The sequence below is a fragment of the Metopolophium dirhodum genome, chromosome 2, assembly GCF_019925205.1.
Source record: "Metopolophium dirhodum isolate CAU chromosome 2, ASM1992520v1, whole genome shotgun sequence".
Taxonomy (NCBI): Eukaryota; Metazoa; Arthropoda; class Insecta; order Hemiptera; family Aphididae; genus Metopolophium; species Metopolophium dirhodum.
Genome location: NC_083561.1, coordinates 22,785,089 through 22,803,879, shown reverse-complemented (window position 1 = coordinate 22,803,879; position 18,791 = coordinate 22,785,089). Strand labels below are relative to the sequence as shown.

Here is an 18,791-nt window from a genome sequence, read left to right as displayed (position 1 = left end):
TACCATCACTGATTCGAGGTGTATTAATATAAATTACTTTTTATGTAGTATTCGGTGGGGGTTACTGAATTTTAGCCCTAATTTATTTAGTGCTAATGAATTTATTATTTACAATAATATTATAATCACCACGTGGGAGCTACCATCCGAATTATACTTGCCATCGGAATGGAGTAATGGGTGACACGTCAAAATATCCCTGCAAAAATATTCCATGACTAAATTTCCTGAAACCAAAATATCCCCGCAAACATATTCCATAACTAAATATTAATTCAAAATGTTAAACTTTTTTTATAAAAGTTGCATAAATATTAATACAATTTTTTATAATTACAACTGTAAAATTATTATTTACATTTATAGAACATAAAAAAAACAATTAAAAAATTAATTTAAAATATTAAAATATCTTTTGTCAAAAATTACAAAAAAAAATTAATATGTATATTGTAATACCAAGTTAAAATAAAAATGTTAAAATATATTTTTCATCAAAAATTAGAAAAAAAATTAATATAATATGTATAATTATAATACCAAGTTATTGTGATCTATTGATTTTAAATATTTATTTTTATTTGTTTCAATTTTTCATCGTACCCTTTTACAACAGAATTTAATCGCTTAAATTCTTTAAATGATTTTTTAAATGCCTGTTCGAAATCCATCACAATAGATTTTAGTTGTAAATTTGGGCCGGTTAGGTTAGGTTAGGTTAGGTTTCATTATTGTGAATAGATATAGGACTTATTAATTTAAAATTATAATATTTTAAATATAGGTATAGGTTAAGAAAGTTAAATAATATTTTTTTTATTTACTTTTTATAATTCATCAATATTATCACTTATTGATATTTGTACAGATTTGCTAAATAAAATAAGAATATACAGATGCCACAGATATAATAAATAATTATTATAACCTGTACCAATAAGTGTTATGTATACATGTGTATCGTTATTTTCACATTGAAACTACTTACTTTTTTTATAACTCTGAATTGCTTAAAAATTGCTTGAGCCCCGATATCTTCATATAAACTTAGTGCAATTTTTTTTTTTTAACTCAAACCCTTTTTTTCTAAAATTATTAAAAAATCTTAAATTCCACTTAGCAACTGAACGGAATTACTCAATTCCATGCTTTCGCTCTGATTTCTGAAGACTCTTACTGACTCTATTGATAGGAAATACTAAATAGTATACTATCTATTACTATAGTGTTTACAAAATAACAACACTATTATAATAAAATCATAAGAAAATGCATAATTTGCTAAAGATGAACTTTAACATTATATTTTAGGATCCTTTGTTAATTCACTGACTTCTACTATTTATAAAGAATCATGTACATACTTGGCATAATTGAAAACAGAATGGTTTAATTGATTTGACCCGGGATTAATTTAATTTGTTCTTTTATTTCCTCATTTAAATTTAAACCTGATTTATTAGTTAAAATTACTATTAGTTAGTATTAATTAAATATTATTATATCAATGTTTTTCTTTAAAATATTATGTTTAAAAACTGAAATTCTGAAATATTGTTTTGACAATTAACTTCTTAAGAGTAACTTTTACTAATAACTATTTGTCAAAAAAGTCGGTCGGCGGCCTCTACAGTCTATACACATCATCACCGCTCATCGCTCATGTGTTCCGAATTTGCGATTACAATAATATTATTATTGGATATTTTAATTTTTAATATATGTAAAACAGACTACGGAAAGGTCACAAAAACACGTCCCATGGACATCTTATGCGCAGATAAGCACCTGTAATGTGTCAAACCTGCGGAGAACCTCTCGCAGCCAAGCACCTCCTTGTTTACTGTCGAAACCATTATATAAATATCAGAAAAAGCCTAGAAATTCCTGACAACCTCTTCGAAGCCCTTAGCCCAATTCAAAATAACAAAATCTGAAAATTTCATCATCACATTTCTAAAACTTATTGATATGTACAACTTAAGTTAAGGAATCTAGTGTTACTTATATGTAACAACTAACTATTCTTTTGTTGCAAGCTATTAACCTAGTAGTTGATGCTGTACCATAAATACAAAAAAAATATGTACGTTGTACCTATTTTGTTATTTCTCTAAAACATACACTTTTAAATGCTATGGATATAATTAATATATAATATCATTTTTGAAACCAATTTTCTAATTTTGTTTTAGAATGGATGTCTCCAAACCCAAGCAAAAAGCGTGAGGCCTATATCCTTATAATATATGTCCGTTAGCAAGACACCGTAAATTTCAGAGTCGGCCAAAAAGAGATTGAAAAATAACACTTATAGTGCCGTAAGATTATGGACGACGCAACCAAATATACATACTCAAAGTTATCGACAGTCGACGACAGGACTGTCTAAAAAAATATTGGTTGTCTTACAACTACGACTAGAATTTAGTTAGTTAAATTTACTAGTGGCAATACTGGCCAGTGGCAACCCATATCTTGGATATTAATTATTATATACTGCATATCCGCATGACTACTTATCGAAAAAGCTTGACAAGACGTGACAACTTAACAATTTATTTTAACAAGTTAAAGTTATTTTAAAATATAAACAAATATCAGTAGTTAAGTAAAGTTACATTACCTATGTTAAGTAAAAATTACTGGAGCGATTAATATATTATTAGTTTTACAATCATGTTTTTATTTGTGTGTTTGATGTCAATACATCATATAGGTAAATAGTAAAAATGCAGAATGCTACATTCTTCAACTTCGAGAGTAGTTTTTATTGTTTTATCACGAAAAAATTACGAGTTCTAATCAAAATAATCGTGGTGAAAAAATGAGTGCGGCAAAGCCGGAGTATATGTTATTTAAGCAAAATCAGTATTTCACAAAATTGATTTTGTTTATTGGTTATAACTTATAATTCAAGAAAGAACAACTATAGATACCTCAAATTTTCAATAAATATTTGTATTAGCATTTTCTAGAATTAATAAAATTTTCAAAATATTTTAGCCCTTTTTGTGCTATGTATAGATTTTTGAATAACGTTCACTTTCGTTGTTTTTAAATTTATGTTTAATAATATTTTTCTATAGAAAATGCTAATATAAATATTTGTTGAAAAATTCAAGTACCTACCTACTGCTATTAGATTTTGAGTTGCACAAAAAAAAAACAAAATAAAAATTCCCGTTTTTCCTTTGTTTCCCCTGTTAGGTATTTTGAAAAGTCCAAGAAATTTGTTACTTTTTTAAAAAAAAACTCATTATACACATATCATTGTAAAAATTCATCGCATCCGTTCAGAATCTAAAATCCAATTTAGAATATAACAATAAATGTCCATGTTTATTTTTTCAGAATCGACATTGCAGGGCATTTCACATTTGAGCATTAACTATTATTGTTATTTGACATTAGTCGTCAAAACATAATTTGGACGTCAACTACGACTATATATGATATGGGTGCGTGTATTTTCATTTTTCAGCATTATAAAAATACTTATATCAACAAATATTTTTTAAAAAGAGTAAAGGAATTAAACCCTTTCCAGTTCTCGCCAACGTGAATACACCACAGCCTTTGCATAATATTATTATGTATCATTATTCATAATGTATTTATGTAAAATTTGTATACCTTCTTAGTATATACACTATAGCAAGCACGAATCCAGACTCCAGAGAAAAAAATCTGTGGGGGCAAACATTTTTTTACAACACAAATACAATTATTAAAATATAGGTACATTGTATTCTAAATTAAAAATTGTTTCCCAATATTAGTGTAATCTTAATGTAATATATCAATCAATGATTATTATAGGTACAAATTATAATATATTATATTAAATAACAAAACCCAAACGTATTTTCATATTGTAGATTTTTCCAAAACGGTCAATGTAAATGTCAATTTTTATGTAAATTTGCCTATGAAAATTGGTGAAATAATATGTTAGGGGGGGGGGGGGTGTTGACCAATTGCCCCCCCCCCCCCACAGCTGTTATCGGGATTTTAAAAATATACCAGTTGCCCTCCACCAAATGTACCGGTTGCCCCCAACCGAATGTACCAGTTTCCCTCACATGTTAATATTATATACACGATTACAATATATAGCCCGTAAAATAGGGGAGGTAAATATACAAATAATAAATAAAATTATTTATAAAAATATAGTAAAATAGTATAAAACGAAAGAAAAAAATGTGGATGTCGCTCTGCTGTACAGTAGGTTACAAGTGGGTCACTGTAATGGATGGTGTTAAATTTGAATTCAATGATATAATATCATTGTATAAGAGCGAAAATGGTCAGTCAGCCTATGATATTACCAAGTATATTTGATGATATTATTGTGAATAAAGTAGTTTATATATAACCTATTTACGTGAAACCTTGTTTCAAATTTTCAATCCTTAGCCATAAAAGTTAAACATTTTATACATTTTTAACTCCAAAATAATTAATAAATTATAAATTTGATAAATTTTGCCAAAATTTGAACTTTAAATGCTTATAAAAAAAAAATTGTGCCTATGTATTTTTAATATTTTTCAACTGCTATTAGAACAATGTATCAGGAGCCTTATATTAAATTATGTATGGTGTATAAAAATGCTAATATAAACATTCAGTGAAATTTTCAAGTATCTACAGTCATACGTTTTTTAATTACAACAAAATAAGAAAATCGTTACACGAGAAGTCGAGTGAATATCAAATGTTGTAAAAATATGAATTTCAAACGCTCATAAAAATTTAATTTGACTTTCTTGTAAACATTTTTTTTTTTTTGATAAAGGTAGACAAACTCATGGATAATCTTGTATTACATTTTCAAATCTTAGATTTAATAAGAACAATTTTTATGAATTCTTAATGAATAAAATAATTTGCTAATTTTCGTGATTTTTCAGTATTTTGTCAAGATTTGAAGTTTAAATGCTTATAAATAAAAACTGTGAACAAGGATTTTTAATTTTTTTCATCCGCCTTTAAAACAATAACCTAGGACTTTTCTATTAATTTTTCAAGCATTTTTACCTAACAGATAAAATTTTATTGATATTTATAGAAAAAAAAACTAAAAAAAATAAAAACTGAAAATGTCCGTAGACAGCTCAAAATAAGTCAAAATATTTGGAAAATGTATATGGTGTATAGAAAATGCTAATATAAACATTCAGTCAAAATTTCATGTACCTACGGTCATTTGTTTTAGAGTATCACCAAAAACCAAAATCGATTATCTCAAAAACAAATTTTGCGTAAAAATTCCCGTTTTCCCTTAATTTTTCTTTAGTTTTTCACGTTGCGTTTGAAAACTACTCAGAAGTTTTTACTTCTGACCCCCCAAAAGTATCAACTAGATTCATTTTCCTATCAGAAAAGTTACTGTTGAAGAAAATCCAAGCACTGTCCTAAAAGGTGATGACAAACACAAAAAAAAATTAAAAATAAAACACACATCATTGTAAAATCAATACATTCATCGCTTCGCTCAGAATCTAAAATGAATATGCTTCGAATTATATATACCTACTTAATATTGTATATTAATATTACAATATTGTATTTTGTAATAATAACTAATAAAATAATATGAAAAAGTCAATGAAATAATAAATATTATAATTAGGTATTCAATGTTATAATTTGACAAAAAAAAAATTGTGTTTGGGTTCGATAACCGATTTGAAAAGCACCGTTTTATCTTTACTCACAAACAGCTTTGACGTAGGTACACGACTTTAATGTACATCGTCATTTCACACCCGCGTGTGTAATGCGATCTTTATAAAAAGTATAATTATTTAAAACTAACAAAACCTTGCCCTTTTCACTATACACTCGCGTAATATTTTCTATCGTCTTAGTATGTCCACAACGTCTAACGTCAGTGCTTTTCGTCTACTATAAAATGTACCTATGAAAGACGTAGGTATACATCGTATCATATAATAATTTCTAACAACCATACAAATACTAATAAAGATGGGTGTAATAAATGATAATAACTAGCGTATTCTGATAATTGATAAAGCCTAATAATTAATATAATAAATTGTCGTTACTCATTACCCACGCGATAAATCGGCTATCCACTTAGACGCGCCTAAATGTACGCGTTTTGGTAAAGTCCTCGCTTTGCACCAAGTAGAAGGCAGCTATTATTATTAATACATTTTTCATTTTATCCATATTATTTGTATAATACATTATATTTATTATTTATTACAAAATACAATATCATATATAATTGCAAATATAAAAATCATTTTATACTATTTTACAATATTTTTATAAATAATTTTATATATTATTTGTATATTTACCTCCCCTATTTTACGGGCTATATTATATTGTAATCGTGTATATATTAACATATGAGGGCAACTGGTACAGTCATGCCCGTTTGGATAGGGCCTGGGTCCCTAGCCACCCCTTGGACCCGTCCCTGCGCTATAATTGTCTAGGTATGTACTATATTACAACTATGTACCGTCAAGGCGTCAACATACTCCTCTTCTTATTTTTAAACATGGAAATGAATACTGTATACCACATGTTCATGGCTTTTAGTTTTTACCTACGGTTTAAGATAGAATTATCATTAAGTGTGCTTATCTAATTTTCCTTCTATCACGTCATGCACAGATATTATTATATAGTAGTATAAATATTGTTCAATGGTAGTATTACATCAGCTGTTTTCATAATATGATGACATGAGCGCATTCTAGTGACCGAGTGTCTACACTACCTGTTTGGTTTTTTTCTGTGATAAGTGATAACTGTTTAATGTTTACTTTTTGCACAGATGAAATATGAATGCTGGTTGTAGATTGTAGATTGTAGATAATAAATGTAAAATGTATTATTAATATTACCTATTATAATTAAGTTCATTATCTGTGACTTTTTGTGTACCAAACTTAAAACTAGCATCTTCTTGAATCGTGTCATCGTGGTACTGACTATCGAGAGCAGGCAACACTACAACAGTGGCCAGTCAGAGACTAGTGAGTAGTGGGACTCCTTATCATTTAATAAGTTTATCTCTGAAGTTCATGTTTCGGACTTCGGAATGCTTAATTACTATTCTCTGTACTATTTAGATGTATTATTCTATTTTGTATATTCATGTAGAATGTAGATGTCCATCGTCTACTACTTATTATACTATATTTACATATTATTTATATGATATTAATACATTATAGATTCTTATTTTTTTCTTGACTTATGTATTAGGTAATTTTTAACTTCAACAATGTTGGTTATTTAATTTTTCTATTTCTGTTTAAATTTGTAATCTATTTAGGTAGTTAGGTATATTAATTATTTATATCAAATAATTTTGTAATTGTCATTTGAGTGTTTGAATTAAGTTGTAAACTGTCGGCTGTGTTTGTGTAACTACTGTCGATATTCTTGATAACACTGTTCAACGTAGCCATTTAATAGTAGACGCCTACCTAGAAGCAAGTTTTTATTTATTATATAATATCATATTTGTATGATATTATGCAATTATGTTAATTTGACATAGGTACCTTATTTGAGAACTGTGAAATATATAATATTTTTTTTTCATATTGATTTTGATCAATTCAATTTTCTAGAAATCATTTCCTTTTTAGTATTATTTTAATTTAAATGATATGTATGATTAAGTAACTATATAAATTCTGTATTTTTTCATAGATACCTAGTTAAAATGGATCTCAAGTCTGTTTCCAGTAGTAAAAGTTTTGGTGGTTACCAGAAAGTATATGAACATTTTAGGTAAATTATTTAAACACAAACTTAATATTGCAAATTCAATTTTTCATTAATTTTTTTATATTTTTCAGTCCTACATTGCAATGTAACATGAAATTTGGCATTTACTTACCTCCTGGAGTGAGTGAAACTGAAAAATGTCCGGTATTATTTTACTTATCAGGTCTTACATGCACCGAACAAAATTTTATCACTAAAGCAGGATTTCAAAAATTTGCTGCTCAATACAAATTAATTGTGGTTGCTCCTGATACTAGTCCTAGTAAGTTTATTTCCGATATGGTAGAGCAAATAAATTTGAAAAAATATTTAATTTCTTCTTTACATGACTAAAACAAATTAGAAAATTAGAATCCTTAAAATTATGATATTTATACATTTTATTTTATATCTTCTATATTAAAATATATAAACTTTGGATATATGAGATTAATAATTATAAGTGATTATTATAAATAGGTACTAAAGTTCTATTAAAACTTAATAGTAAATCAAATATTTAGGTCCACATTTGGGTAAATTGTAGGTAGGTAGTACAATATAACTGAAAATACATATTTAATAAATATTTAAGTTCTATTAAAAGTTTTATTAAATATTAAATACCACATTAATTGGTTAAATGTATTATACGTTTCATACTATTTTGGTTATCATTCAATGGAATAAAATTATTGTAATTACTACCTATTTCAAATTATTATTTAACTAATTTTATTTTTTGAATTTTTAAAGGAAACTGCAACATTCCTAATGAAGATGAACTATGGAATGTTGGTTCTGGTGCTTCTATGTATGTCAATGCTACCGAAGAACCGTGGAATAAACACTATCAGATGTTTACCTATATAACTGAGGAACTCCATCAACTGGTATTAAACAGTTTCCCAGTTATACAAGATAAAATATCTATTGCTGGACATAGGTATATATATGTACATAAATAATATAAAATAATATATTATGATAGCTTATGTTAGAGAGCCCTAATATATAAGAGAGTGGACAACTTTTGTAATAGCAGCAATTCATCAACCTATGTAAATTATAAATAATAACACATAATTATTATTATATTATTATATTATATATTATTAAATTTAATTAACAAAAAAAGTATCAATGTATGTACATTAGTAAATATAAAAATGTGGACAATTAATGGCTCTCTAGTTTATGTTATTAAAATAATAACAATAATAATAATTTTTTTTTATATATATAGTATGGGTGGTCATGGAGCATTGTTATGTGCTTTAAAATGTCCAGGCAGATATAAATCAGTGTCATTATTTGCACCTGCTTGCAATATTTCTAATTCACCCACATTAATTGGTGGATTGACAACATTAGTCGGAGAGGAAAAAGACATTTTGCAAAAATGGGATACAACTTTTTTAGTAAAGTATTATGATGGCCCTGAAATGGAAATATTAATACATGTGGTAAGTATTTATATAACTAAATTTATATTTATAGCTTACAATCATACTCATTTCTGAATTTAATGTTTTCAGGGTAGTGATGATGAATTTTTAACAAAGGATTTACTAATCGATAATTTTGTAAAAGCAGCCAATGAGCGTAAAGATAATAAAATCAAGACCAAAGTATTTCTTGAAGATGGCTATGATCATGGATATTATTTTGTATCAACATTCATTGAAGAACATTTTAAATTTCATTCATCTAGAATGTCTTTGTAAAATGATTTTACATTTATGTTTTTTTTAAATTAAATAATCACAATGAATAGGCATTATTAATTTTTTTAATAATTTAATTTAATACTGATTTTATGCCTTAGGCCAAAATATTTAAAGGCGAAATATTAAGACACACCCACATGCATACTGTCTGTCTTACAAGCGCATAACATAGAAAATTGTAAGCTCAGTAGATCACTTTTAACTTTGTTAGCTTAAAAATTAGAATGAACTGAACTCTTATAAAATTTAAAGGCAAGATAATTATCTAATGAACTTCATAGGTTTTTTTTGGATTTTAAATTTAAAGCAAGTTATGAGTATTTTAAAATTTTAAATTGTTTGTACATTTAAAAATACTCATAACTTGCTTTAAAATTAAAATATAAATAAAACCCTATGAGGTTCACTAGATAATATTCTTCTAAATTTGACGAGTTGCACTTACTGCAGCAAGTAACACGCAAAATGAGTTGAACAAACACAATTTTTTTAAGAGTTGTCTTTTTACGGGCAACAAAGTATGTGGGATCAGCTAGTTTAATATAAAATACAGGTCTAAAATGATATTCAATCATAAAATCTATTTATTCTTACCAATAGATTATAATTTATTAATTATAATAAACAAAATAATATATTATTAAACCTACGTACAAACACAGATAATGTTCTTACCATTAAGTTTCATAATAGGTCAATTCATTCTAATGTTTAAACTAACGAAGCTACAAGTGTTCTGCTGAGCTTAAATTTGCTATGTTACGCACTGGTAAGATGGAGACAACAAATACCAGTGTTACGTCCTTTTAATGGTCATCACACATTCAAACAGGACAATAATAACACGTATAGGTAGCCAAATATCCGACGTAAACACACGAAAAAGATTAACTTGTTTAATAACGTGTACAATTATTATAATGCATGAACTATTAACTAGGTTCTTTAAATATTTTGAACTTGAAAAGTGGAAGCCGGGCTGGATTTAGTGTTGAGGTGGCCCCAGGTCCCATATAAGTTTGACAAACTTACTGCAAAAGGTACTTATTATATGGGGGCTCTTATTAATTGAATCTTGTCGAGGCACAGGCCTGCCCCCCCCCCCCCCTAAATCCGGCCTTGAGTGGAAGTATTGCAACTGTATTATGGATTTATTTTTATTTTTAACCTCGAAACGCATTGGCGAGGCAAACTAAAAATTTTCCAGAGGCAAGTTACAAATATCTCAAGTATTAACGCATATAATAATATATTAATGTAATATAACTAATTATATTTCAAATCGTTATTGACTACCTATTGAGACATTGAGTATATCATATTACATTTACTAGGGGACCCACCGGATACCACCCACCCCTATATTTAAGAAAAAATCTCAGAGGCAATTGCCTATTAAATACCGTTCGCCACGCCACTGCCAGAACGTATCATGCTTTTGATGTCTATTTTTTGAAAATATCATCTAAATAATTGAGATTATAAAAATATTATGACACATTCCAGAATTATTTCAAAACCGCTTCCAAGATAGGAATTTTCAGCTTTAAAAATTATCATAAAACATATTAATGCTTATGGTCGGTGCTAGCACTCAATTTTAATAATTTATTGTTTTTATTACGGCCCATCCGCATGTGGTGTCTCTGTCTCACACACGTACGGCATACCAAATTTTCGTTCACCAGTTTCCAGTTTCATGTGGCGTTAATTTTGATAATATTTTAGTGAATTGACCCATTATAAAATTGAAATGTAAGATAATTATCTAGGGCACAACGTAGGCTTTTTATTGATAATATTATTGCTAAGTTAATGATCTTTGTTTATAACCGTTTTGAAACTACATTTTTAAATGATCATAAATTCATAACTTAAGAGGACGCCACTTCCGCATGTGTTGTCTCAGTCTACATGAGAAATCGAGTGAATATCAAATGTTGTAAAAATATGAATATCAAACGCTCATAAAAATTTAATTTGACTTTCTTGTACATTTTTTTTTTTTTTGATAAAGGTAGACAAACTTATGGATAATCTTATATTACATTTTTAAATCTTAGATTTAAAAAGAAAAATTTTTATAAATTCTCAACTCAAAATAATTTGTTAATTTTCGTGATTTTTCTGTATTTTGTCAAGATTTGAACTTTAAATGCTTATAAATAAAAACTGTGTTTTTTTCAAATGTCATTGTAACAATATAGTAGGAGCCTTGTATTCAATTTTCAAGCTTTTTTATCCAGCAAATACAGTTTTATTTACATTCATAGAAAAAAAACTAATAAAATTGGAAACTGAAAATGTTCCTAAACAGTTCAAAAAAAATCTAAATTTTATCGTGTATAGAAAATGCAAATATAAACCTGAAAAATATATCTTGGGCGCCACTGTGCTTGACAACTACTGTAAAATAGAGTGGTACCCTTTTTTAAATTTGATAAATTTTGTCAAAATGCTTATAAAATAAATATTGTTACTATATATTTTTAATATTTTTCAATTGTCATTGTAATTATTTGTTAGAAGCCTTGTATACAATTTTCAAGCTTTTTAACCTAACGAATACAATTTTATTGACATTAATAGAAAAAAAGATTGGAAACTAAAAATGTCCGTCAAAAGCTCAAATTAAGTCAAAATATTTTTAAGCCGTTATAGAGTAGGTATAGAAAATGCTAATTTAAATATTTAGTCAAAATGTCATGTATTGACAGTCATTTGTTTTAGAGTTAAACCAAAAACCAAAATTCTTCCTTAATTTTTGTCTTGTTTTTCCCTGCGATTTTGAAAACTATTTTGACCTTCCGAATACACCAACTAGATTCAATTTCCTATTTGAAGAAAATACCGTTGAAGAAAATCCAAGCATATGATATACTGTCCCAAACTGTGATGACAGGCACAAAAAATACAAAAACACATCATTGTAAAATTAATACATTCATTGCTCCGTTCAGAATCTAAAATTTAAAAATATTTATTCCGTTTAAGAGTTTTTTAAAATTGAAAAAGCAAAGTATTTGTTATTTTTTCAATAGTAATTAGTACCTATGTATAGTGTATACCTATTAATATTTATACATTTATCTATTAGTATTATATTCATTACCAGCTACTTCCAAAACTCTTAAAATTTAATAATATATATAGATTCATAAAGCACCGTAATTTATGATGACTTTGTTTTAAACTAATATAAAAATATACCAAAATAATCACACTTTTTAGATTCTGAGCGAAGCGATAAATGTATTGATTTTACAATGATGGGTGTTTTTTTTTTGTGTCTGTTATTACCTTTTAGGACAGTAAAAGTGCTTGGATTTCCCAGTAGTTTTCAAAAGCGAGGTGAAAAACAAAAGAAAAATTAAGGAAAAACGGGAATTTTTACGCAAAATCTTTTTTCGAGAAAATAGATTTTGGTTTTTGGTGTAACTCTAAAACAAATTACCGTAGGGACATGCAATTTTGACTGAATGTTTATATTAGCATTTTCTATACACCATAAAATTAACAAAATATTTTGACTCTTTTTGAGCTGTTTACGGACATTGTCAGTTTTAAATTTTTTTAGTTTTTTTTTCTATAAATATCAATAGAATTTTATCTGTTGAGTAAAAAAGCTTGAAAATTTAATAGAAGGCTCCTAGGTTATTGTTCCAGGCGTGTTCCAATGTGGTAGATTCTGTGTAACTCTTAGCTTGAGTTGTAGAGCCCATATCTATTGCCGATTTCAATTTCTAAACTTTAATACTTTTTTTGGATACAATTACAAACATTTTATAAAGTGTGTTACATTATTATATGGTAATATAATTATTAATATTATAATTAATATTGTCGTTTTAAATGGGAAGCAGTGGCGTGGCAAACTTCATTAACTTATAAGGCACAATTATTTATATTAGTAATTATAAATACTTATATAAATAATTACGTATTTACTTAAATGGTAACTGAGAATGATTGGCATAATCTTAGTGTGTACTTAATAAATTATTTACTATATGTGAACTGCCCCTGTATCCAGGACACCCACCACCTTTTAAGCTGAGGTACGTGCCTCAAATAAAGTCCTTCGTCACGCCACTGATGGGAAGCACACTTTGTGATGAATTCCTATAAATTCACCTATGCCTAGCGCTATACGAGTCCGTGTACAAGAAGGCCAACCAGTGACGATAAAATTAATTTCTCCTGGGGGAGGATGTAGCTGATTTTTTAACACGCACTATTTTATCATTAAAAATATAATTTATGGTTATAAGATCATAAATATTGTAAAAAATTTCATAGATGATTTATCTTCCTCAATCATTTGACCGCCCCTGGCGCTAGCAGAATTAAATTTCAGTCATGAAGTAAGTTTAAAATTCAATAGCCAAATAAATATACCTATACCTAGTATAGATAGGTATCTATACTATTATATAAAGAGGAGTTGTTAGTTACCGTTGTTGAGGGTAATCTCTGGAACTACTGAACCGATTTCAAAAATTCTTCCATCAATAGAAAGCCACATTCTTTGTGAGTGGCATAGGCTAATTTAAAAAGGGAATTGATCACCCCCGGTAGGTGCTCAAACAGGAATTTTGAAATTTACGATAGAAATTTTTGTTTATTAATGGTTGCTATGGGTTTTTTATCCTGTATACAAAATTTCTACCTGAAGGAGTGGTACTTTGACATATAGTATCTTATCTTTTAGCAAATTGCATCAAGATGGTACTTTAGACAGGTCATTTTTCAATTTTCTCAAGAATTATTTAATGCCACGGGAAAAACCACCGACAAATTATAAAAAGCCGCTAAAAATGGAATTTTAATTTCTAACGCTTTGTTTATCACCAGGGTTGCGATTTTATAGCACTTAAAATTGCACAAATATGCGCTATAATATTACCTTAAATATCGCTAAATATTTGCTAAAAATATGCAATAAAAACAACAAAATATGCAAATAAAGGAAATTTATTAATTAATAATTTTTTAATCACTTACAAATTATTATAAGTAGTTACTTAAGATTTGAAATAATTTAGTCACTCTGATCAGAATCCAAATGAATTGACTTTACAACGCATTCAACGCTCGTTCGTTTATAATCGGCGATTAATAGTCGCAGTAGAAATCGTCAAAAAAAACCCAGCAAGTCAGCAGATAACAAAAATTAGAACCAAATACCTAATACGAAATTATCGTAATAATTCGATTGAAAAAAATCTAAAAACACTTACTAAAATATAATTTCATAAAATATGACCAATTTTGATTCAAAAATAGGTAAAAATGCAAAAGTCCAAAAGAAGCAAAATAAAATTTTTAATTTTAGTTCTCTGTATCACGAAACACATTTTTAGCTTAATCTGCTATTGTTTAAGCATCTCATAAGAAATATGCAAATGCTATAAAATCCCAACCCAGCTTATCACTATAGAAACGAATAAAAAATTATAATATTATAATATCAATTCAACTTACAGGCTATAATAAATAAAAACAGTATAAAATATCCAGACTGACAAACCGTCTCCGCTCAGAATCATTTTTCTTATACGATGATATATCATAAAACTATTCATATAACTATTATATCATTGAACTCAAGTTGAATACAATCCATTATAAATTGACTCACTTAAGTTCCAATTGTAACCTACTGTACAGCAGAGCGACATCCACTTACCCGCTTTTTAAACTTGTTAAATCAAAAAACTAAATTTATATTATACTTACTTGGTTGTTTTGCTTTGCATAATAATATTATGTTAATGTTTAGCTTACTACCTATTCCGCGTATTGACGATTAACGCAATAACGCGTTATAATAAGGGCGCTTGGTTCTCATAACAATGTTATATATTATAGTCGTAGGACTGCCTAATTTATATTGTTATTTGTTATAAAGGTAACTTTATACCATAAAAATTATACATTAGCCCTAAGTTTTGAAAAATTCAACTTGTGTCCTGGAAAATTATAATTAAAAAATGTATGCTGGCCAATGTTGGGCAGAAAAATTCTACTATATTAACCGATGATTACAGTATAAGTGGATTTTACCTATAACTGAATATTCATACATTTTATTAAATATATACACTTGTTGAATTTTACATTACGACGATGTACTATTTATGTTAAAAATAATAACATTTTAATACATATAACTAAACCCTGTGATTAACAATGTAATCATTATCCACGATTAAATTCACTTATTAATTTTTCATACCTAGTGAAATTGTATTATTATTTATATCATCTTAATCCTTAGGTAATAACAAATTCAACAAGTGTATATTTAATGAAATGCATGAATATTTAGTTATAAGTAAAATCCACATAAGCTGTAATCATCGGTTACCTAATCGTACAATTTTTTTGCCCAACACTGATGCTGGCATATTATTATTAATTTATTTTTTTTGGTGGGGGATCATAATTGGTGCTTGAGCCCCGTGTCACCCATATACATATACGCGTAGTACCTATATTACTATATAGTATATATTATATAAGTATACTTATGTCGGGTTGCATGGAAAATTGATTAATTTTTGATTGGTTTAATACAATTTAATGAACCAATCATGAATAATGTTTAAGGGACCAATTATAGCTCACTATTGATTCAATAAATGTTTAGTGATTAAACAACTCGGCCTAAGATTAATATTAATCTTATAATAAATCTTGTGTTTTGAGAGAAATAAAAAATCTTACCTACCTATTTTTAATAACGATATAAAAACATTATAATTTAACGCTAAGATTTTGAGAGAATATTATTCTGACCTATATTACCTATATAGTAGCTACTAAATACCTACTATACTATACTATAACTACTAATAATTTGGTACAAATATATGTTATTTTGTTCTTAATTGTTTTTAAGAGTGCCGACTTTCGACGCTCTATTAGCCGCAACGATTGCATTCATAATAAAACAAAAAAATGATTATATTAATGATATTATGTAGGTAACCTATGATCTATACTCTATGGACACAGGAAATCCGTTTGCACTGGCCGTCATTCGTCCCTCGTTCTATTTCGCAATAGCCTTGCAAATGGAGTTGGACGACCCGACGACGAGGTGCAGCACAGCGACGGTGCACGCGTGCACTGGAAAAAACATACCTATACTTAAGAGTCTAGAATCTAGGCCCTAGGGGGAGTGGGTTGAAGACGCGTAACAATGATTTACGAACGATATATTCGATTATAAACGAACTCAAAAATATATTTATGTTAAAAAAAAATCCCACTGGCACGCTTATCTATTGTTGTTTTAGTCATTATCGCACACATATAATATTACAAACAACAGTGCGGTCGTAATATACCTAAAATACTTCTTATTAAGAAACAGCTAGTTTATGTAGTACTCGTATCTATGACCTATGTGTTGTCTTGCACGCCGCAAATATATAGTAAATCCACATTAGGTAAATATAGGTAGTTATTTTTCATTATTTATTTTAAAACGAGCTATGTATGGATTTTAATTAATAACCACAATATTGTTTTATGGTTTTTTTTTATTATTTATTACACAATGGAATTTATACTTTGCAAATTACGGGAAAGATATTGATATTATATCAAAACTATTATGTTTTCTTACGCTGAATATTATCAAATAAACAAATTATTGTACTTCCTTTTTCAGTTATATAGGTACTTACAACTTAGGTACGCAACTTAAACAACATATTTTGGTAAGTTAAAAATAGCCGTTGACTCTGAAAGAGAAATATATTATTATATTCATTCCCTTTTAGTGTTTTTTCAGAGCTTTATATTATATTTTCAAGCTATTTACTGACAAATAAACATTTTTCACATAGATTAATCGATAAAAAAACACAAACTATGTCCATAAATAGTAGAAAAAGAATAGACTACCTATATTGAAAATTATCATGTCTAACGAAAATGCTATTACAAATATTTGATGGACAATTCAATTTACTAAGAAACTATTTTCAATGTGTTATAAGATCAAAATATATTTTCACTGTCATAAAATAAGTAAGGACAGATACACACAGACACACAACAATTGTAATACCACTCACCAATAACGCTCCGCTCAGAGTCTAATAGGGTGACACTTTCAGAGTTAGTACTTTAAATAGCAATAATAATTTGATAAAAAAATTTTAAAATTAACTTAACTTCATTTGTTCCAAAATAAAAATTTATGTAATAGTTCATATGGAAATTTTATCTGAGAATAGTAAAAATCTTAGTTTTAACATATTATGAATATCCATTATTTTAATTTATTTGTTAATAACATATATGACTTTAACGAAATCAGTACTTATCCATGTATCTATCTATATCTATATAATATATAATATAGTATATAATATAGTCTATATAATATATATATTAAATAATTATATAAATCACGCATACAATTATGAGTAATGAGCTTACATGCAATGCACTCCAAAACTACTCAACAGATTTTGATAAGATAATTATATGCTCAATGTGTGTGATTTGGTCCAACTTAAAATATAGGATAGTTTTTAATTGTTTTCTCAATAAGTTGCCCTTAATTTTTTTTTATTGAACATTTATTTTAAGAAAGGATTTTGAGATTTACGATTAAAATTTTCGTTTATAAGTGGTTGCTATTGGTTACAGCTTACAATATTACAAGTTTACAGCGTATTATTATAATTGATTGCTTTAAAATATTTAATTCAATAATTATTATTTATTGGTACATGAAAGATTTTTTTAATTAATTTATAAAAGTATATATAGATTAGGTACCTGTATATAAGATAAGGAATTTTTAACGGGCAACGAAGTGCACAGAGTCACCTAGTATTATATAAATATAAAACATTGTGTTTATTTAAATAAATAAATTATTATAAAATTTGCAATAAAATAAAATATATTTGTCATGAAATCATGTAACATAGTGTAGAGGGCGAAGTGGGCAAACGTGGACATAGGTATATAATATAATCAATATCAATAGTACCTATTGCATAAGTACTTCTATAATATCATAATATTATAACAATACTGATAATTAATAAAATATGCTACAATAATGTGATAATCTTGGCCGGCAGAGCGGCGATATTGTACCTATACTTAGATTTTATGGACATACCTAATAGTTTTTAATTTATGCAGCTACTTGTATTCAGACAGAGAGATCATAAATTTCTGAATTGATTACGATAGCACTATAGCAGCTATACTGTGAACCTGAATTTTGACACGATATTATTATTGAGTAGGTACAATATT

General features: G+C 27.4%; 1 protein-coding gene across 4 annotated transcripts; it reads left to right on the top strand.

Annotated features, from left to right (window-relative positions):
- Positions 1–6,797: 6,797 nt before the first annotated feature.
- LOC132939451 (S-formylglutathione hydrolase-like) lies at positions 6,798–9,547 on the top strand. 4 transcript variants are annotated; one of them, XM_061006618.1, is made up of 6 exons: positions 6,798–7,025; positions 7,711–7,791; positions 7,860–8,050; positions 8,524–8,713; positions 9,014–9,233; positions 9,306–9,547. In XM_061006618.1, the coding sequence occupies exons 2-6, from the start codon at positions 7,724–7,726 to the stop codon at positions 9,492–9,494; spliced, it is 858 nt and encodes a 285-aa protein (XP_060862601.1). In that variant the 5' UTR covers positions 6,798–7,025; positions 7,711–7,723; the 3' UTR covers positions 9,495–9,547. The 4 variants fall into 4 exon arrangements, with proteins under 4 accessions (XP_060862601.1, XP_060862603.1, XP_060862602.1 ...); XM_061006620.1 differs by lacking the exon at positions 6,798–7,025 and adding an exon at positions 7,092–7,257; XM_061006619.1 differs by lacking the exon at positions 6,798–7,025 and adding an exon at positions 7,264–7,487.
- Positions 9,548–18,791: the final 9,244 nt, after the last annotated feature.